The following is a 17,992-nucleotide window of genomic DNA, read 5'->3' on the forward strand; positions in this document are numbered from 1 at the left end:
TTCGTATTTCGTGAAATTTATTTTTGTTTTTGTGGCAGCAATAAAGTGCAATACATAAAATTACAATACTGTGCAAAAATCTTAGCACTATGGCTATATACATGTGCCCAAAATTTCTGCACAGTACTGTAGGTGTATGCTTGAATAATTACCAAGTGATCTGTGGACTCAGTTTTATTCATTTTCTGATATGGATTACAGAACAGGTTGATATCCAAGTTTTACTGACCAGCTAGACATACAGTATATGTGTGTGTGGCAAGTTGAAAAGGAAAGAGCACGTAACTAAAATAGTGGCAGAAAGAGGGCAACTTCATTGCACTTTGGACTGGGGAAAGTTTTTTTTAAGTAAGACTGAGGATTTTGAACTGAGCAGCATTCAAGACTCCATAATTACTGACCATATGTCCTAAAGCTTTACCTTTTAAACTTCTACTTTCCTTTTTGATTTCTCACTCTCTTGTCCTCATTTCATAGTTTTTCATGTTCATTTGTTTTCTATCTGTCTCATCTGCAGTTCCTCATGGTCAAAACCAATCTGATAGAGTGAGGGAATATTTGATCTATCTCAAAGGGCCTGGAATGTAAAGGCTGCAGAGGCTTGCTGGGGTTATACCAAGTGATGGACTGCATGGAGTTCAGAGCAGGAAACATTCATTCCTTATTTTCCTAATGTCATCCTTCTGTGATTTTTTTTCCATCGGTTTAACTCTGAAATTCATGTTTAAGCAGAGTTTAAAGACAATCTTTTGAATGAGTCAGCATCAGGGTGATCAAAAATATTAGGTCTTGTATTAAACCTATTAGCTGATTGCAGCAAATGTGATGTGGGATTGGGGTGAAACAGAGCCTGTAACTGTAGCTTATTTTTGAGCATGTTTTCTATTGTAATTTGCAACTTTTCCAGACATTAACTGTATCATTATAATTTCCTTTTGCCTTGTATTTTCGTCCTTTTGGCTCAGGTACTTTCTACATATTACAGACTACAATATTCACCTTGCTGTCTTTCCCACTTTTCCACAGCTTTTCTCTGACTTAAAATGAACCCATCCATTTCTGGAGGGATATCATTTACCTGGAATATGTTTTTTTTAAATTATTCTTCAAGATGGAACAGTCTAATCCTTCTCCTGTGCCACTGAATACTAACTTTTTTACCTATAATTCTGTCTCAGACACACTTGTTTAGTGTAATCCATATCCAATTTGCCATTATTCTCTCCAACAGCTTGGAGGAGTAATTTTCTATTGTTACTCTCAACAGCACAAATTTACATTGCTCTGTTCCATTGCTATGTTAAATACTCCACAAATATTTCAAACTGAGCCAACAACACACACAAAATGCTGGTGGAACACAGCAGGCCAGACAGCATCTATAGCAAAAAGCACTGTTGACGTTTCGGGCCGAGACCCTTCGTCAGGACTAACCGAAAGGAAAGATAGTCAGAGATTTGAAAATAGTGGGGGGAGGGGGAAATGTGAAATGATAGGAGAAGACTGGAGGGGGTGGGATGAAGCTAAGAGCTGGAAAGGTGATTGGCGAAAGTGATACAGAGCTGGAGAAGGGAAAGGATCATGGGACGGGAAGCCTCAGGAGAAAGAAATTGGGGGGGAGCACCAGAGGGAGATGGAGAACAGGCAAACAACTAAATATGTCAGGGATGGGATAAGAAGGGGAGGAGGGGCAATAACGGAAGTTAGAGAAGTCAGTGTTCATTCCATCAGGTTGGAGGCTACCCAGCTGGTATATAAGGTGTTGTTCCTCCAACCTGAGTTTGGATTCATTTTGACAATAGAGGAGGCCATGGATAGACATATCAGAATGGGAATGGGACGTGGAATTAAAATGTGTGGCCACTGGGAGATCCTGCTTTTTCTGGCGGACCGAGCGTAGGTGTTCAGTGAAACGGTTTCCCAGTCTGCATCGGGTCTCACCAATATATAAAAGGCCGCACCGGACGCAGTATACCACATCAGCCGACTCACAGGTGAAGTGTCGCCTCATCTGGAAGGACTGTGTGGGGCCCTGAATGGTAGTGAGGGAGGAAGTGTAAGGGCAGGAGTAGCATTTATTCCGTTTACAAGGATAAGTGGCGGGAGGGAGATCGGTGAGAAGGGATGGGGGGGCGAGTGGACAAGGGAGTCACGTAGGGAGCGATCCTTGCGAAAAGCACAAGGGGGGGGAGGGAAAAATGTGTTTGGTAGTGAGATCCCGTTGGAGGTGGCAGAAGTTACGGAGAATTATACGTTGGACCTGGAGGCTGGTGGGGTGGTAGGTAAGGACAAGGGGAACCCTATCCCGAGTGGGGTGGCGGGTGGATGGGGTGAGGGCAGATGTGTGGGAAATGGGAGAGATGCGTTTGAGAGCAGAGTTGATGGTGGATGAAGGGAAGCCCCTTTGTTTAAAAAAGGAAGACATCTCCTTCGTCCTGGAATGAAAAGCCTCATCCTGAGAGCAGATGCGGCGGAGTCGGAGGAATTGTGAGAAGCGGATAGCCTTTTTGCAAGAGACAGGGTGGGAAGAGGAATAGTCCAGGTAGCTGTGAGAGTCTGTAGGCTTAGAGTAGATATCAGTAGATAGGCCGTCTCCAAAGATGGAGACAGAAAGATCAAGAAAGGGGAGGGAGGTGTCGGAAATGGACCAGGTAAATTTGAGGGCAGGGTGGAAGTTGGAGGCAAAGTTAATGAAGTCGACGAGCTCAGCATGCGTGCAAGAGGCAGCGCCAATGCAATCATCGATGTGGTGAAGGAAAAGAGGGGGATGGATACCGATAAACTTGGAACATGGACTGTTCCACAACGCCAACAAAAAGTCAGGCATAACTGGGACCCATACATGTGCCCATGGCTACACCCTTGGTTTGGAGGAAGTGGGAGGAGCCAAAGGAGAAATTATTGAGTGCAAGAACTAATTCCGCTAGATGGAGGAGAGTGGTGGTAGGGGGGAATTGGTTAGGTCTGGAATCCAAAAAAAAAAGCGAAGAGCTTCGAGACCATCTTGTTGGGGGATGGAGGTATATAGGGACTGGACGTCCAGGGTGAAAATAAGATGGTGGGGCCCAGGGAACTTAAAATCATTGAAAAAATTCAAAATGTGAGAAGTGTAACGAACATAAGTAGGAAGAGATTGAACAAGAGGGGATAAGACAGTGTGAAGGTATGCAGAAATGAGTTCAGTGGGGCAGGAGCAAGCTGAGACAATAGGTCTACCTGGACAGGCACGTTGCTGGATCTTGGGTAGGAGGTAGTAACGGGAAGTGCGGGGTGTGGGAACTATGAGGTTGGTGGCAGTGGATGAGAGATCCCCAGAGCTGATAAAGTTGGTGATGGTATAGGAGACAATGGCCTGGTGCTCCTTAGTGGGGTCATGATCAAGGGGTAAATAAGAGGAGGTATCAGAGAGTTGTCGCTGTGCCTCGGCCAGTTAGAGGTCAGTACGCCAGACAACAATAGCTACCCCCTTATCAGCAGGTTTTAAAGTGAGGTTGGGATTGGTGCGGAGGGAGTGGAGAGCAGACCATTCGGAAGGAGTCAAGACGGTTGATGTCCCATCAGCAATTAGCAATAAAGAGATCCAGAGCAGGCAGAAGACCAGAGCAGTGTGTCCATGAAGAGGAGGAGTGTTGAAGACGGAGAAGGGGTCACCGGTGGGGTTAGGAGAGTCCTTGTCAAAGAAGTAAGCTCGGAGACGGAGCTGGCGAAAGAAGAGTTCAGCGTCATGGCGTACACAGAACTCACTGAGGTGTGGGCGAAGGGGGACAAAGCTGAGGCCCTTACTGAGGACAGCGCGCTCTGCCTCAGAGTTGAAAGTCGGAGGGAATGGGAAAGATCCGGCACGGATGAGAGATGGGTTCAGAGGGTGGAGGGAGGCTGGTAGTGTCAGTGGAGAGGGAAGGGTTGGGGTGAGAGGAAGATGGAGCCTTTGAGGGCCCAGTAGCTGATGATGGGATCTGAGGGAGAGGGGATTGCATAGTGGTCCCGTCCCATAATCCTTTCCCTTCTCCAGCTCTGTATCACTTTCGCCAATCACCTTTCCAGCTCTTAGCTTCATCCCACCCCCTCCAGTCTTCTCCTATCATTTCGCATTTCCCCCTCCCCCCACTACTTTCAAAACTCTTACTGTCTTTCCTTTCGGTTAGTCCTGATGAAAGATCTCGGCCCAAAACGTTGACAGCGCTTCTCCCTGTAGATGCTGCCTGGCCTGCTGTGTTCCACCAGCATTTTGTGTGTGTTGTTGTTTGAATTTCCAGCATCTGCAGATTTCCTCGTGTTTGCTCAAACTGAGCCATATCTTTTATATCAGTACTTTCATCAATTACAATTGAGAAAACTGCCAATAAACAGTTCTTCTTCCTGCAATTAACTGCCCTTGTTTTCATTAACATTATCGATTCTCTTAGCATGTGCATTTCTTTAGAGACTGATTATGTTGTCTTTTATTGGCCACTATTCAATGGAGTTCAGATAATTTTGTGGGCACAGCTATGTCATCACTACTACTCTTCCTGTGTGCTAGGGTTTCCTATTTTGGGTTGCTTCTCGGTGTTTTTGAACTTTGTATTCTTTAACCACGGTTGACTATTGCTTGAAGACTTTCCATTCGTGATTACAAAGAAATTCAAAAAACAGTAATTGCCGTCTTTCAGACATAGTTCAAAAAGTTCTAATATGTACGTATTACCAATAACTATCTTGAGATTCATTTACTTGCAGGCATTTACAGGAAAAAATAATTTCAGTGGAATTTTATTTTTAAAAATGCACACAAACGGACAAGACTGACAAGTAACTGATGTACAAAGGAAGACATGAAATGCAAATAAAAATAATTCTGAGGACATGGTTGTAAAGAGTCCTTGAAAGTGAGCCTGTCAGTTCAGAGTAGTGCTGATTGAAGTTATCCACACCTGTTCATGAGCCTAGTGGTTGTAGAGTAAGAATTGTTCCTGAACCTTGTGGTGTGAGACCAAAGAGTTCTGTGCCTCCTGCCCAGTGGTAGTTGTGAGAAGAGGGCAGACTTAGATGGCAGAAGTCGATTGTGAATGCTTTTCTAGTGGCAGTGCTCCCTGTAAATGTATTCAATTGTAGGGAGATCTTTGCCTATAGCTCTGTATTACTTCCTTTAGCCTTCTCCATTCCTGTTTCCATATAAAGCTCCGATTCAACCAGTTAGGATACTCTCCACTGTGTGTCTATGGAAATTTTTCAAAGTTTTTGGTGACATGTCGAATCTGTGCAAGCTTCTAATAAAGTAGAGGTGCTGTTGTCTGTTTCTTTTTTTAAAAACCTATTTCTCTGGCAGGGATTTTCCACCCTGCACTAGATGATCCCTTCTCCTGTCTTAAACCCTTCTCCTCTTCCTGGACACCCTGCCCTGGTCTTCTGTCTGCTTCGGACCTTTTCATTGCCAACTGCTGATGGGACATTAACCGTCTAGACTTTAACACTCCCTTCTCTCCTATTCCAACCTAATTCCTTCCAAACGCTTGGCTCTCCATTCCCTCAGCACCAATCCTAATCTCACCATCAAATCTGCTATAGGAGGTGCTCTACCTTGCCGGGGTCCAGCACCAACTCTGACACCTCCTATTTCTTGTCCCTCGAACAGGACCTCAGTAAGGAACACCAGGCCATCGTCACCAACCTTATTGACTTTGGGGATCTCCCATCCACTGCCACCAACCTCATAGTTCCCGCACCTCCTGTTTCTGCCTCCTACCCAAGGAGGATCTACCCAAGGAAGATCCATAAGCCGGCATGTCCAGGTAGACCCATTGTTTCAGCTTGTTCCTGCCCCATTGAATGCATATTGGCTTGCCTTGACTCTTTTTTATTCACCCCCAGTTCAGTCCCTACCTACCCACACACTCTTGATCTTTTCAAGGATTTCAAGTTCACTGGCTCCTGTCACTTCATTTTTAATATGGATGTCCATCCCCATCCCCATCCCCCTCCCCCTCCAGGAAGGCCTCAAAGCTCTCTGTTTTTTTTTCTGGACACCAGTCTAACCAGTTCCCCTCCATCACCACTCTCCTCTGCCTAGTGGAACTTGTTCACACTCTCAATAATTTCTCCTTTGGCTTCTTCCACTTCCTTTAATCAAAAGGGCCACTTTTATGGGTCCCAGCCATGCCTGCCTGTTTGTCAGCCAGTAGTGACCGTCCCACACTTTTCCTACACTACATTGACAACTGCATTGGTGCAGTACCCATGCTGAGCTCGTCGACTTCATCCACTTTGCCTCCAACTTCCACCCTGCCCTCAAATTCACCTGGTCCATTTCTGACACCTCCCTTCCCTTTTTCAATCTCACTGTCTTTATCTCCAGAAGCACTTTATCCACCAATGTCTATTACAAATCCACAGTCTCACAGCCACCTAGACTACACCTTGTCCCACCCTACTACTTATAAAAATGCCATCCCCTTTTCTCAATTCTTCCGTCTCTGCTGCATCTAGTCTCAGGATGAGGCTTTTCATTCTAGCACAAAGGAAATGTCCTTTTTTTTCCTAAAGAAAGGTGCTTCTGTTCCTCCACCACTGCCCTCAACCACATCTCTTCTATTTTACGCACGTCTGCTCTTACCCCATCCTCCTGCCAGCCTATCAGGGATAGGGTTCCTCTTGTCCTCACCTACCACCCCACCACGCTCCACATCCAGCATATAATTCTCCAAAATTACTGCCATCTCCAACAGGATCCCACCACCAAGCACATCTTTCCCCTACCCCCACTTTCTGCTTTCCACAGGGGTCGCTCCCTACACGACTGCATTGTCCATTTGTCCCTCCCCACTGTTCTCCCTCCTGGCACTTGCCCTTGCAAGCAGAACAAGTGCTACACCTGCCCGTACACCACCTTCCTCACTACCACCCAGAGCCCGAAATAGTTCTTCCGGGTGAGGCGGCACTTCATCTGTGAGTCTGTTGGGGTCATTTACTGTGTTTAGTGCTGCCGATGTGGCCTCCTTTATGCTCCATCGGCCAGATTAAGCGAGATCTCCCAATAGCCACACATTTTAATTCTACTTCCCATTCCCAAACCAATATGCCCACCTGTGGCCTCCTCTACTGTTGTGATGAGGCCACACTCTGAGGCCACACTTAGGTTGGAGGATCAACACCTTGTATTCCATTTGGGTAGTCTCCCAACCTGATGGCATGAACATTGGTTTTTCAAACTAGTGGTAATGCCCCCCCCCCCCCATTACCCATCCCCTTTTCCCTCTTTCACCTCATCTCACCAATCAACTTCCCAACTCCAAGTTTCACCCATCACCTGGTCTCTCTCCCCTCCCCTCACCTTTTAAATCTGCTCCTCAGCTTTATTTTTCGCCAGTCCTGTCGAAGGGTTTGGGCTCGAAATGTCGACTGTACTTTTTTTCCATAGATGCTGCCTGGCCTGTTGAGTTCCTCCAGCATTTTGTCTGTGCTGACGTTGAGTGAGAAGTCGCTTTGACGCCTCTCAACTAGGCTTTCAATCTCCGACCTGTATGCCAATTTGTCATCACCTTGGATTTGGCTAGCAAGAGTGGTGATGTCAGCAAACTTAAATGCATCTTTGGAGCAGTACTTAACCGCACAATCATCATTATAAAGTGAGTCTATCTGGAGGCTAAGCACACAGCCCTGTGGTGCACCTGTGCTGATGGTGAGTGGAGGAGATGTTGTTGCCAACCTGGAGTATCTGGGGTCTGCCAGTGAGGAAATCAAAGACCCAATTGCACAAGGAGGTACCAAGGCCCAGATCTTGGAGCTTACTGATGAGTTTAAGGGGACAGTAGTTTTGAATGATGAGTTGTCATTGAAGAGCATCTTAATGTATGCATCTTCACTGTCCTGTTGTCCTAGGGCTGAGTGAAGAGCCAATTAAATGGCATCTGCTCTTGACCTGTTTTGAAGGTCAGCAAATTTGAAGGATTCAGGTAACTCCTCGGGTATTGTCCTCTTGTGACACAAAATTCTAAGACTTCTGCTGTGAGACATTTAATGTATAAAGGGAGAAATTTTCTTATTGCTCTGAGTTGATTCAGGTTTGTAATTAAAGTATGGTTTATAAATGTTTATGTTGCTGATGCAATTCATGAGATTATTAATAAAACTTCAGTAGTTCTTTAAAAATTCAGGTTAATGAATCACTGAAATTTAATTTTACTTTTTAGTTCTGAGTCGAGAGTGAAAACACTTGTCTGAAGTAAGTCAATAAGATGTAGGAGCTGATTAAGAACATTTGGTACATTGATTCTGCTCCACCATTCAATCATAGCTGTTTTTTTAAATTGACCTAATTCTTTGGCATTCTCTCTGTGGCCCTTAATTCCCTTACCAGTTAAGTATCTCTGTCTGTGTAATGTGGTTGAAAGGGAACTGAGTCACTGGATCCAACTTGCCCTCAGCCAAGTGATTATAGCTCCTAGTTCACAGGCTAGAACTTTCGCAGTAGAGCAGATGCGATTGTTCCACTGCACTAAGATGACGTGGGAATTAGGAAAAAAATGTAAAGGCCTATGACTTTAAAAGATCAGTTAACAACTGCAGTAAAAATTGTACTATAGAATGAAACAAATGAGAGTTGTAGAATGTTATTCAGATCATTAGTTAAGGTACATTTCAAGTAGCATGTCATAGAGTTATATCTCAAAAAAAGGCCCTTTGGCCCCTCTAGTCCATGGCAAAACCATATAAACTGCCTCCTCCCATCGACCTGCACCAGGACCACAACCCTCCATATCCCTACCATCCATGTACCTATCAAAATTCTCTTAAATGTTGAAATCAAGCTTGCATGCACCACTTGTGCTGGCAGCTCATTCCACTTTCTCACAACCTTGTAAGTGGAGAAAATTTCCCTCGTGTTCCACTTAAGCTTCTCATCTTTCACCTTTAAACCATGACCTCTAGTTGTCCCACCTAATCTCAGTGAAGAAAGCCAGCTTGTATTTATCCTATCTATACTCCTCATACTTCTATCAAATCTCCTCTCAATCTTTTACATTCTAAAAAACAATATAGTCCTAATCTATTCAATCTTTCATTATAACGGGTCCTCCAGACCTAGCAACATCCTTGTAAATTTTCTGTTCACCAGTTCAACTTTGTTTACATCTTCCCTGTAGGTAGATGACCAAAACTGCATCAAACCTCACCAGCGTCTTGTACAACTTCAACATAAGATCCCATCTTCTGTACACGATATATTGATTTATGAAGACGAATGTGCTTTCTTTATGATCCTATCTACCTGTGACGCCACTTTCAACAAATGATGGACCTGTATTCCCAGATACTTTGTTTCTAACACACTCCTCAGTACCCTACCATTCACTGTGTAAGATCTACCTTGATTGGTCCTATGGAAGTGCAAAACCTTACACTTGTCTGCATTAAATTCCATCTGCCTTTTCTCAGCCTATTTTTTCACCTGGTGCAGATCCCTCTGCAAGCCATGATAGCTTTCCTCGCTGTCTCCTACAGCCCCAAACTTGGGGTCATCTGCAAAATTGCTGATCCAGTTAACTGCATTATCATCCAGTGGTACACCACTGGTCACAGGCCTCCAGTCATAGAGACAACACTCTCCTACCACTCTCTGGCTTCTCTCACAAAGCCGATGTCCAATCCGATTTACTACCTCATTCTGAATACCGAGTGACAGAACCTTCTTGACCAGCCTCTCATGTGGGACCTTGTCAAATGCTTTACTGATTCAGATTGTTAGTCAAGGTGCATTTAACATGCACTACATAGGATCTTAAGCTGAATTCAGTATTACATTTGAAGGAAATGTTCATATGTGTGCAGAGCTCAACCAACAGCCAAGTGGCTAATTGGTATGCTGGTAGCCACAGGATTTCAGCAATGCCAAGTCCCTGTTGGCATCTTTGTCTGTCCAATGACACTGGGTAGGGAAATTACCTGCTAAATTTTGTGCAAATACTGCAGGTATGTTCAAATTACTGGAAGAAATTGTTTATCAGGAGTAAGATGAGTAAAGAACATTTTTAATTGTTTAATTAGGTCTGTCAAAATGTGTACAGCTTACGTCTCTCACAGACACTCACACCCACAGGAGGAACTCAGCAGGTCAAGCAGCACTAATGGAGGGGAATAACGATCAGATGACGTGCTGGACTGATACGCTTCACCAGTTCCAAAATGTCAACCGTTTATTGGCTTCCATAGATGTTACTTGACCTGCTGAGTTTTTCCAGTATTTGGGGTTTGTTACTCTGGACTTCCAGCATCTGCAGAATCACTTGTGTTTAGTCGGCTTAAGTATTTTTTAAACCACCGTTTAAAATTCCAGGTGCTTGTGACCTTCACAGTCATTGAACTTAAATAGTGGATATGGGTGATGATGAATTGAAGTTGGGCAGGCCTAAGTCCTGTACTTGTCCAGACAACCACGTAAGTCGTGTGAGGTCCTTTCTGCCCTGCCATTTGCTGATGTGCTGGGAAGTGATCTCCCTGTGGAAGTCCGTGCCTGGATTCGTGCTGAGACAAATGGTGGGCCAGGCCACGGTTATCTGCCACATTCATGGGTAACTAAAGATCCCCACCCCACTTTATTCCATGTAACTGGACTGATCCATTCGGGTGCCCAGTTTCATGGTTCATAACCAACTTTTACACTTTTTTTTAAAACAAAACAGGTAACACCTACTGTTCTTCATAGTCTTACAGTGTCATTCATTGTTCTGTGACCAAAGTGCAAATGTGAAGCTAAGTGTTTCAAGTGCTGCATTTAATATGAGCAGTTTTCCTGTGCTTTAGACTAAAAAATTGTGTGGCCAATGAATTCATTTTTAATCACAATATTTAAATATTCTGAAAATGCTTCCGACGATGACTGCATGAAATATAAATTTTCATTTTCAGTTACTAGTGTTGTCTTTGTTTTTCATCAGGCATTATCCTATTGGTTTACTTTTTGATCTGCATGCATCGAACACTGTACTGCCATGGAACGTTATAGTTCACTTTAAGGTAACTTTACACTTTTCACCCCTATATAGTTTTAAACTGCAGAATTGCAAGCATGTGATTATGATTTATTTATAGGCATATTGTACATGTGTATAATCTGCTTGAGGAATTGGAACATTTAAATTGAATGGATACTCACTGCCTATTACCTCATTTCTGAATTTTGCACTTGTGTTGACCCTACTTGCTTCAAGTCAGCATGGTTTCTTTCAGAGAAATCTTGCCTGACAAATCTTTGAAATTCTTTGAGGAAGTAACAGGCAGGATAAACAAAGGAGAGTCAGTGGATGTTGTTCACTTGGATTTTCGGAGAACCTTTTACAAGGTGCTGTACATGAGGCTGCTTAACAAGATAAGAGCCCATGGTATTATAGGAAAGATACCAGCATGGATGGAAGATTGGCTGACTGGCAGGAGGCAAAGAGTGGGGAATAAAGGGTGCCCTTTTTTGTTGGCTGCCAGTGACTGCGGGTGTCTGTATTGGGACCACATCTTTTAACGTTATATGTCAGTGATTTGTATGAAGAAATTGATGGCTTTGTGACCAAGTTTGCAGATAATAAGATAGATGGAGGAGCAGGTAGTGTGGAAGCAATGAGTCAGCTCTCTAAAGATTAACTTGCAGGGTGAGTTAGTGGTTAAAGAAGGCAAACACAATGTTAGCATTCATTTCAAGAGGACTAGAGTACAGGAGCAAGGATGTGATACTGAGGCTTATAAGGCACTTGGAGTATTGTGAACAGTTGAGTCCCTTAACTAAGAAAAGATGTGTTAGTGTTGGAGAGGACCCAGAGGAGGTTCACAAGAATGATTGTGGGAATGAAGGAGTTAATGTATGAGCATTTGCCTCTGGGCACCTCAGTCAAAACCTATTGAATATTGAAAGGCCTAGACAGTGAATGTGGAGGGGACATTTACTTTGGGTAAGTCTAGGAACAGAGGGCACAGCGTTAGAGTAGAGGGGTGTCCACGTAGATCAGATGAAGGGTAATTTCTTTAGCCAGAGGGTGCTGATTATGTATAATTCATTTCCACAAATGGTTGTGGAGACCAAGTCATTTAAAATGTATATTTAAAATGGAAGTTGATAGGTTCCTGATTAGTCAGGGTATCAAAGGTTGCAGGGAGATGACATGAAAATGGGGTTGAGAGGGATAATAAATCAACCAGGAAGGAATGGCAGAACAGACTCGATGGGCTGAGTGGCCTAATTCTGTTCTTATGTCTTATGGTCTGCTGGACCAAATTGTAATATTTGGATTGTCCCAATGTAAATGGTAGCAAATATGGGGATAGAATCATCAGATGCTTGAAATTCATTCTATATCAGAAGACAGTCTTTTATGTGTGATCATTTAATGCATTCTGTATTAAAACTCCGCCACTAACGATGTTATACCACTGCCTAAGAGCAAGCTGATCTAAATTTTCTCCCATATTTCTCTGCAAAATAATTACATTTCGGCAGCCTGCTCACACTTAATTTTGTTATCAGTTTTCTAGTTAAAGAATAGTCAACAGATTGATTTTGTAATAGGAGACGGAAGGTGTTCATAAATTTATACATAATTGACTTGCATTATGAAGTAGTTCTAACTAGCTAGCTATTCTCTGAAGTTGTCTTTATCTTTGGTGTAGATGAGGAAGAACTGTAAATGTGAATACATGACATTATATGAATTGATGTAGTCCATAATCACACTCTGCTATGATGGGAAAAATGATTTATACATTCAAGGAATGTGTATGTCACTTGCATTGCTGGCATTCATTGTTTCTCTGAATATCCCAGAACGGGGGAGGCAGCTGAGAGTCAACCGTGTTACTGGATTTGAGTCATGTATAGGCCAGATTGGGTATAGCTAACAGACCCATCACTGACAAATGTTAATGAACCAGTTGGGTTTTATGATGATGTGGTAATCTGAGTTATTGATTTTTGAGTCCTTTTTAAAAAATTTGACTTTGAATTTAAATTCTGTATCTGCATGATGGAATTAAAACTTGTGACCTTTGATCAATGTTTATTTAAAAAACTTAACCTGTATGATAGGCTTAACTATGGCAAGACATGTACAGCTAGTCCATTTGACATCTGGGTCATTACCCTTAATAATTGTATTACTGGTTAATACATTATCCTTTCCCTCATTTTTGAACCTGCCACTCTTCAGACTTAGTAATGTTGAATCCTTCTTGTTGCCCTTCAGTTTTTATATTTGATTCCATCAACCACCCAGGTCCTATACTGGATTTTCCTTCAGGCTCCCAAACTTCACTGTAAGGCACACTGAAAATCTTCTCATCAAATGTATTGGGTGGACCTGGTCATCTGGTTCAAGAACTGATTCAGGGTTGCTATTGCCTTTTTGTGTTGGGAGGTTGTGTTTGGGAAGTTTTGAAACCATTGCAAGTTATAGTTGAAAGAGATTGTAGTCACTGTAAAATGATGATAGAAGGACTTGAATGATAGTCAAGCATGATACCTTTCTTTCATTGTGCCAAGCTTTGGTATTGTTGGAGTTAAAATAATCCAGAAAAGTGGAGAAGATTGGTTTGCAATTTTGACGTGCTTTGTAAGCAATAGAAAGGCTTTGTGATTCTTAAAAAAAAACGTAAAGTACCTTGTCTTTGGCATGGTATCATGGAGCCGATGTGTTTGTGGAGACATTGACGTTGGATGATTCAGTCATGTACTGGAGGGAAGTAGATTTGTTTTGGAAGTGCTCATTGCCTTCCTTTAGCCCAACTATTTTTGTCATTTATCAACCAATTATATATACATTAATACCACTTAATTTTCTTGTACTTAATTATTGGTGGCTATTAATAAATTATGCTTTCCTTACTGGTGTGGTCATTGAAAATTATTGACTAGAAACCAATTAATCATTAGTATAAAGAGACCCTTACTGAGTCTGGATTTTTTTTTTATAGGCTGAAATTTCATTTTGATTTGATCTAATTTTGCTACTTGCAAAATTAAAGGTATTTACATAGGATTCTATATTTCAGATTTGTTTTCTCCCTCTCCATGCGGTAATAGAGACACAAGACCGTACACAGCAACAGACCATTGTCGTCTATTTTCTCAATCCTAATTTGGTTTTATTACACTTCATAAATACGTAAAATAATATTGTTGGCGTTAAAATGTCACTGTTGGCAAAATGCCTAAATCGCAACAGTTTTCCCACATTAAATTTCCAGCTAAATATTTTCTTGATTCCATTTCATTGGTATTATCCTATGTTGTAAGATAATATGTGACTGTTTACATAGGCTTTCAAGTTTACAATAGTTCAGCCCAACATATCTGTGCCGATTTTATTAGGGCAATTTAAAACGCTGGCGCATTGTTTTGCATTTTTCTTTTTCTCAAAGTTCAAAAGATGTGATGCATCTAACCACAGGAGTGTGTACTTCAGATCTGTGTAAATTTTCCCTATTATAGCTTCAATTTCATGACATGTGAAAATTCCCTTTTCATCAGTTTTTTAGCTAACAAGCCTTTGATAATTTTCTAAAGGCCTTCTGCTTTTGTGAGAAATTTGTTAAAACATGCAAGTTAGGGACCTCCATTGGATGCCTTTTTGACTTTAGTGTGAAAGATGAATTTGTGGTGCCGTATTCCTGTGTTCCTTTCTTCCCTTCCCCACTCTCACCTGGAATTCTGAATTATGATGTTTTCATTTTTGGTGGAGGAAGAGATTTCAGTTCTTTTTGTGGGGCATTTTAATTCAATGCCACCCCAGGTTCTTTTGCTTTTGAAGAAGAAATATGCTGATTTGTGATTGTCTTCATTGGCTGAATGCCTGAGTTATCCATGCTAAGATATTAGGAGGAGACCTTGTCTGACATGTACACAGTTTGCATGGTATTCCCAATCTAAGGCCTAGATAGATGGATTGAATTGAATTGACTTTATTTCTTACATCCTTCACATACATGAGGAGTACAAATCTCTACATTTCATCTCTGTCTAAATGTGCAGTATACAATTTATACTAGTTTATAATATTATGTATAACAGGACAGTCACTATAACATAGAAATACAGTTGTGTCAGCATGAATTAATCAGACTGATGGCCTGGTGGAAGAAGCTGTCCCACTGTCAGTCCTGGCTTTTATGCTGTGGCACAGTTCCCCGGGTGGTAGCAGCTGAAACAGTTTGTGGTTGGGGTGACTCTGGTCCCCAATGATCCTTTGGGTCCTTCTTGCACACCTGTCTTTGTAAATGTCCTGAATATTGGGAAGTTCACATCTACAAATGCACTGGGCTGTCCGCACCACTCTCTGCAGAGTCCTGTGATTGAGGGAAGTACAGTTCCCATACCAGGCAGCGATGCAGCCGGTCAGGATGCTCTCAGTCACGCGCCTATAGAAAGTTCATAGCATTTGGGGGCCCATACCAAACTATCTCAACCGTTTGAGGTGAAAGAGATGCTGTTGTGCCTTTTTCACCACCAAGCCAGTATGTACAGACCACGTGAGATCCTCAGTGATGTTTATGTTGAGGAACTTAAAGCTGTTCACCCTCTCAACCCCAGATCCATTGATGTCAATAGGGGCTAGCCTGTCTCCATTCCTCCTGTAGTCCACAACTGGACTTTTGCCATTTCTGTCCGGAGATGTTTCTGACTGCATGATTTCTACAGAGTGTTATTAAATGAGCAAATGAAGAATAGAATGCAGTGCAAGGGTAAGATAATGGTCCATCTCCTCATCCCACACATCCATCCATGTTTTGGATCAATACCACTATGATTTCATACCTCAGTCCCAGTCGTGGTCAGTTTTCACAATGGTGTCCTAATCTCAACTCTTCCCTCACAAGTATGGTATCTCATCTTTGGCATAATTTTCTATCTGCGTTGAATGCTTCCTCATGGGTTTCTTTCAACAGTACAATTTTCAAAACTTAATTTACTGTGTCAGAGCGTGATTATTTTGTGTTTGAACATCTACCTTTAGTCAAATTCACTTTACTTTTTGAATGTACCACTCTCTCTTTGTTTCACGTCTTAATGGCCCAACATGTGACTTGTTTCCTTGTCATATTGTTAATTCTACTATTGACCAAATTCTACCCAGTTTAGATGAATTTGCCAATTGAAAAAATATTTGCAGCTTTGAACATAAAGTAGGAATATAAAATATACCAGAACCGTTCAATCATAGTTCAAAGCCAGAATTTTTCAGCGTTTATATGGGTTGCCATAGTAATTGTAAGACTGGCGGAAACATTGGGAAGATTGTATTATGGCAAAATTGTTCTGGCGTTGTACTTGACAAATTCTATATTATATTGTTTACTGTAATGTAAGAGTTCAGAATTTTGAAGAAGTGCTACTGATCAAATCAGCTGCACCTGTGGAGTGAACAAAGTGAACACATTCAGAATTTGACTTGATATACACAATCCACACTGAGAATAATTAAATCATGTCTGTAAATCTAAATCAATCATGCTTTTGAAATTTTCCTGTTTCAGATTTCTAGTCTCCACAGTTGTTTTTGCTTATTTTGTAATTTAGCTAGAAATCTGTTAACTTTACAGTGTTTGTTATCTTCAAGTTACTCAGAGATGCTCTTCTGCACTCCACTGGTGTAATACATGGTTATTCGAGTCACTGTCAGCTTGAACCATTCTGGCGATTCTCCACTGGCCTCTCCCATTAACAAGGAGTTTCCACCCACAGAACTGCCACTGTCAGTCCATGTACAACAGCAAAATGGGTCTCCAGTTCCTGATGTCTTCCCTCTTCTCCTTCTGCCCTTCCTTGTCAGAAATGCTGTCAGCCAGAAGTATAGTCTGATACACTTCCAGCTGGTCTGGCCTCATCCAGTCCGGCAGAGCTGGGTAAATTGCTGCCAGTAATTCTGGAAGTTCCATTTGTGCCATGGGAGTGATGGGAGCCATTCAGCTCCTCCAGGGAAAGTGGCTGATCCAGACTCTTCTGCTTGCCATCATATAGTACCTCCTTGTTAGAGTGCAGGAAGCTCTGGGAGACCATGCTGTCTCATAACGACCGACATAAAAGAATCTGCCGATCTTTAGTACATCTGCCTGTGAGGATCTAACTGTGCCATCCTCTTCCTTAAGGCAGTGAATCCCTGTGAAACATAAGCATGTCTCATCCTGTTCCACAAAGCGGACCCTGGGCTTCGCAGTATTCAGAGGCAAAGAGTGTGGCTTGCTGGCTCTTCACCTCAGATCCTCTCCTGCATCCACTCCTTTCAACTGCAGCCATTGTTGTTGCACGTCATTCTATGACTTGTGAAGGGTGCAACCCCCTTCGACTCTTGTCTTGCTTTTTGAGGACGAAGAACCTCTTGATATTCTTTTAGGTTGTTTCCACCAGGGGAAGAAGTGTGTACAACTTTGCCCTCATCTTGATGACTACCTTTGAGTGTGGCTGTATCAGTCAGTTTGCGGATCAATGTATTGAGGTTCTACCCATCCCTGGTGTAGTGGAAGATAGGCCTGACTCCTCTACCACAGAATGTCCCAATAAGTTGGACGTTGCAGTATATTAAAAAGTGACCACAAATCCATCGGATATTGGTCAGCATGGAATGTCCTGTAGACGCTGAGGCAAAAACACTCTGGGTTTTATGGGTTTGTTCCCAGAGCAAAAACTCCAAGCCATATGGCCACAAAATTCAAAAAGTTCAAAATTTACATCAAAGTATGTTCATGTTTCCATATACTACCTTGAGATTCATTTTCTTGCTGGCATTTATAGAAAGAAAGATAACCAGTATAATATTATGAAAAACCATGCATAGACAAAGACTCACACAGAATCAAAGTACAAAAGAAGGCAAACTGCAAATAATACAGCAAACATGAGTTGCTATAGGTCATAGAATCAGTTCAGTTGATTAAGTTACCCATTTCTGCTCGGGAGCCTGATACTTGTAGGTTAATAACTGTTCCTGAACCCAGTCAGTGGGATCTAAGGCTTCTGTACCTCCTGCTCGATGGTAGTAGT

The 17,992-nt window shown here is 42.3% G+C and overlaps 1 protein-coding gene across 3 annotated transcripts in view; it reads left to right on the plus strand.

Moving 5' to 3' along the window:
- atg5 (ATG5 autophagy related 5 homolog (S. cerevisiae)) overlaps positions 1–17,992 on the plus strand; it is a 158,876-nt gene that overhangs the window by 36,937 nt on the left and 103,947 nt on the right. For all 3 annotated transcript variants that reach the window (XM_059983020.1, XM_059983019.1, XM_059983021.1), the window contains exon 4: positions 10,914–10,992. In XM_059983020.1, coding sequence (XP_059839003.1) covers positions 10,914–10,992 — 79 coding nt within the window. The remainder of the gene's footprint in view (positions 1–10,913; positions 10,993–17,992) is intronic.

The sequence above is a fragment of the Hypanus sabinus genome, chromosome 10, assembly GCF_030144855.1.
Source record: "Hypanus sabinus isolate sHypSab1 chromosome 10, sHypSab1.hap1, whole genome shotgun sequence".
NCBI classification, from domain to species: domain Eukaryota; kingdom Metazoa; phylum Chordata; class Chondrichthyes; order Myliobatiformes; family Dasyatidae; genus Hypanus; species Hypanus sabinus.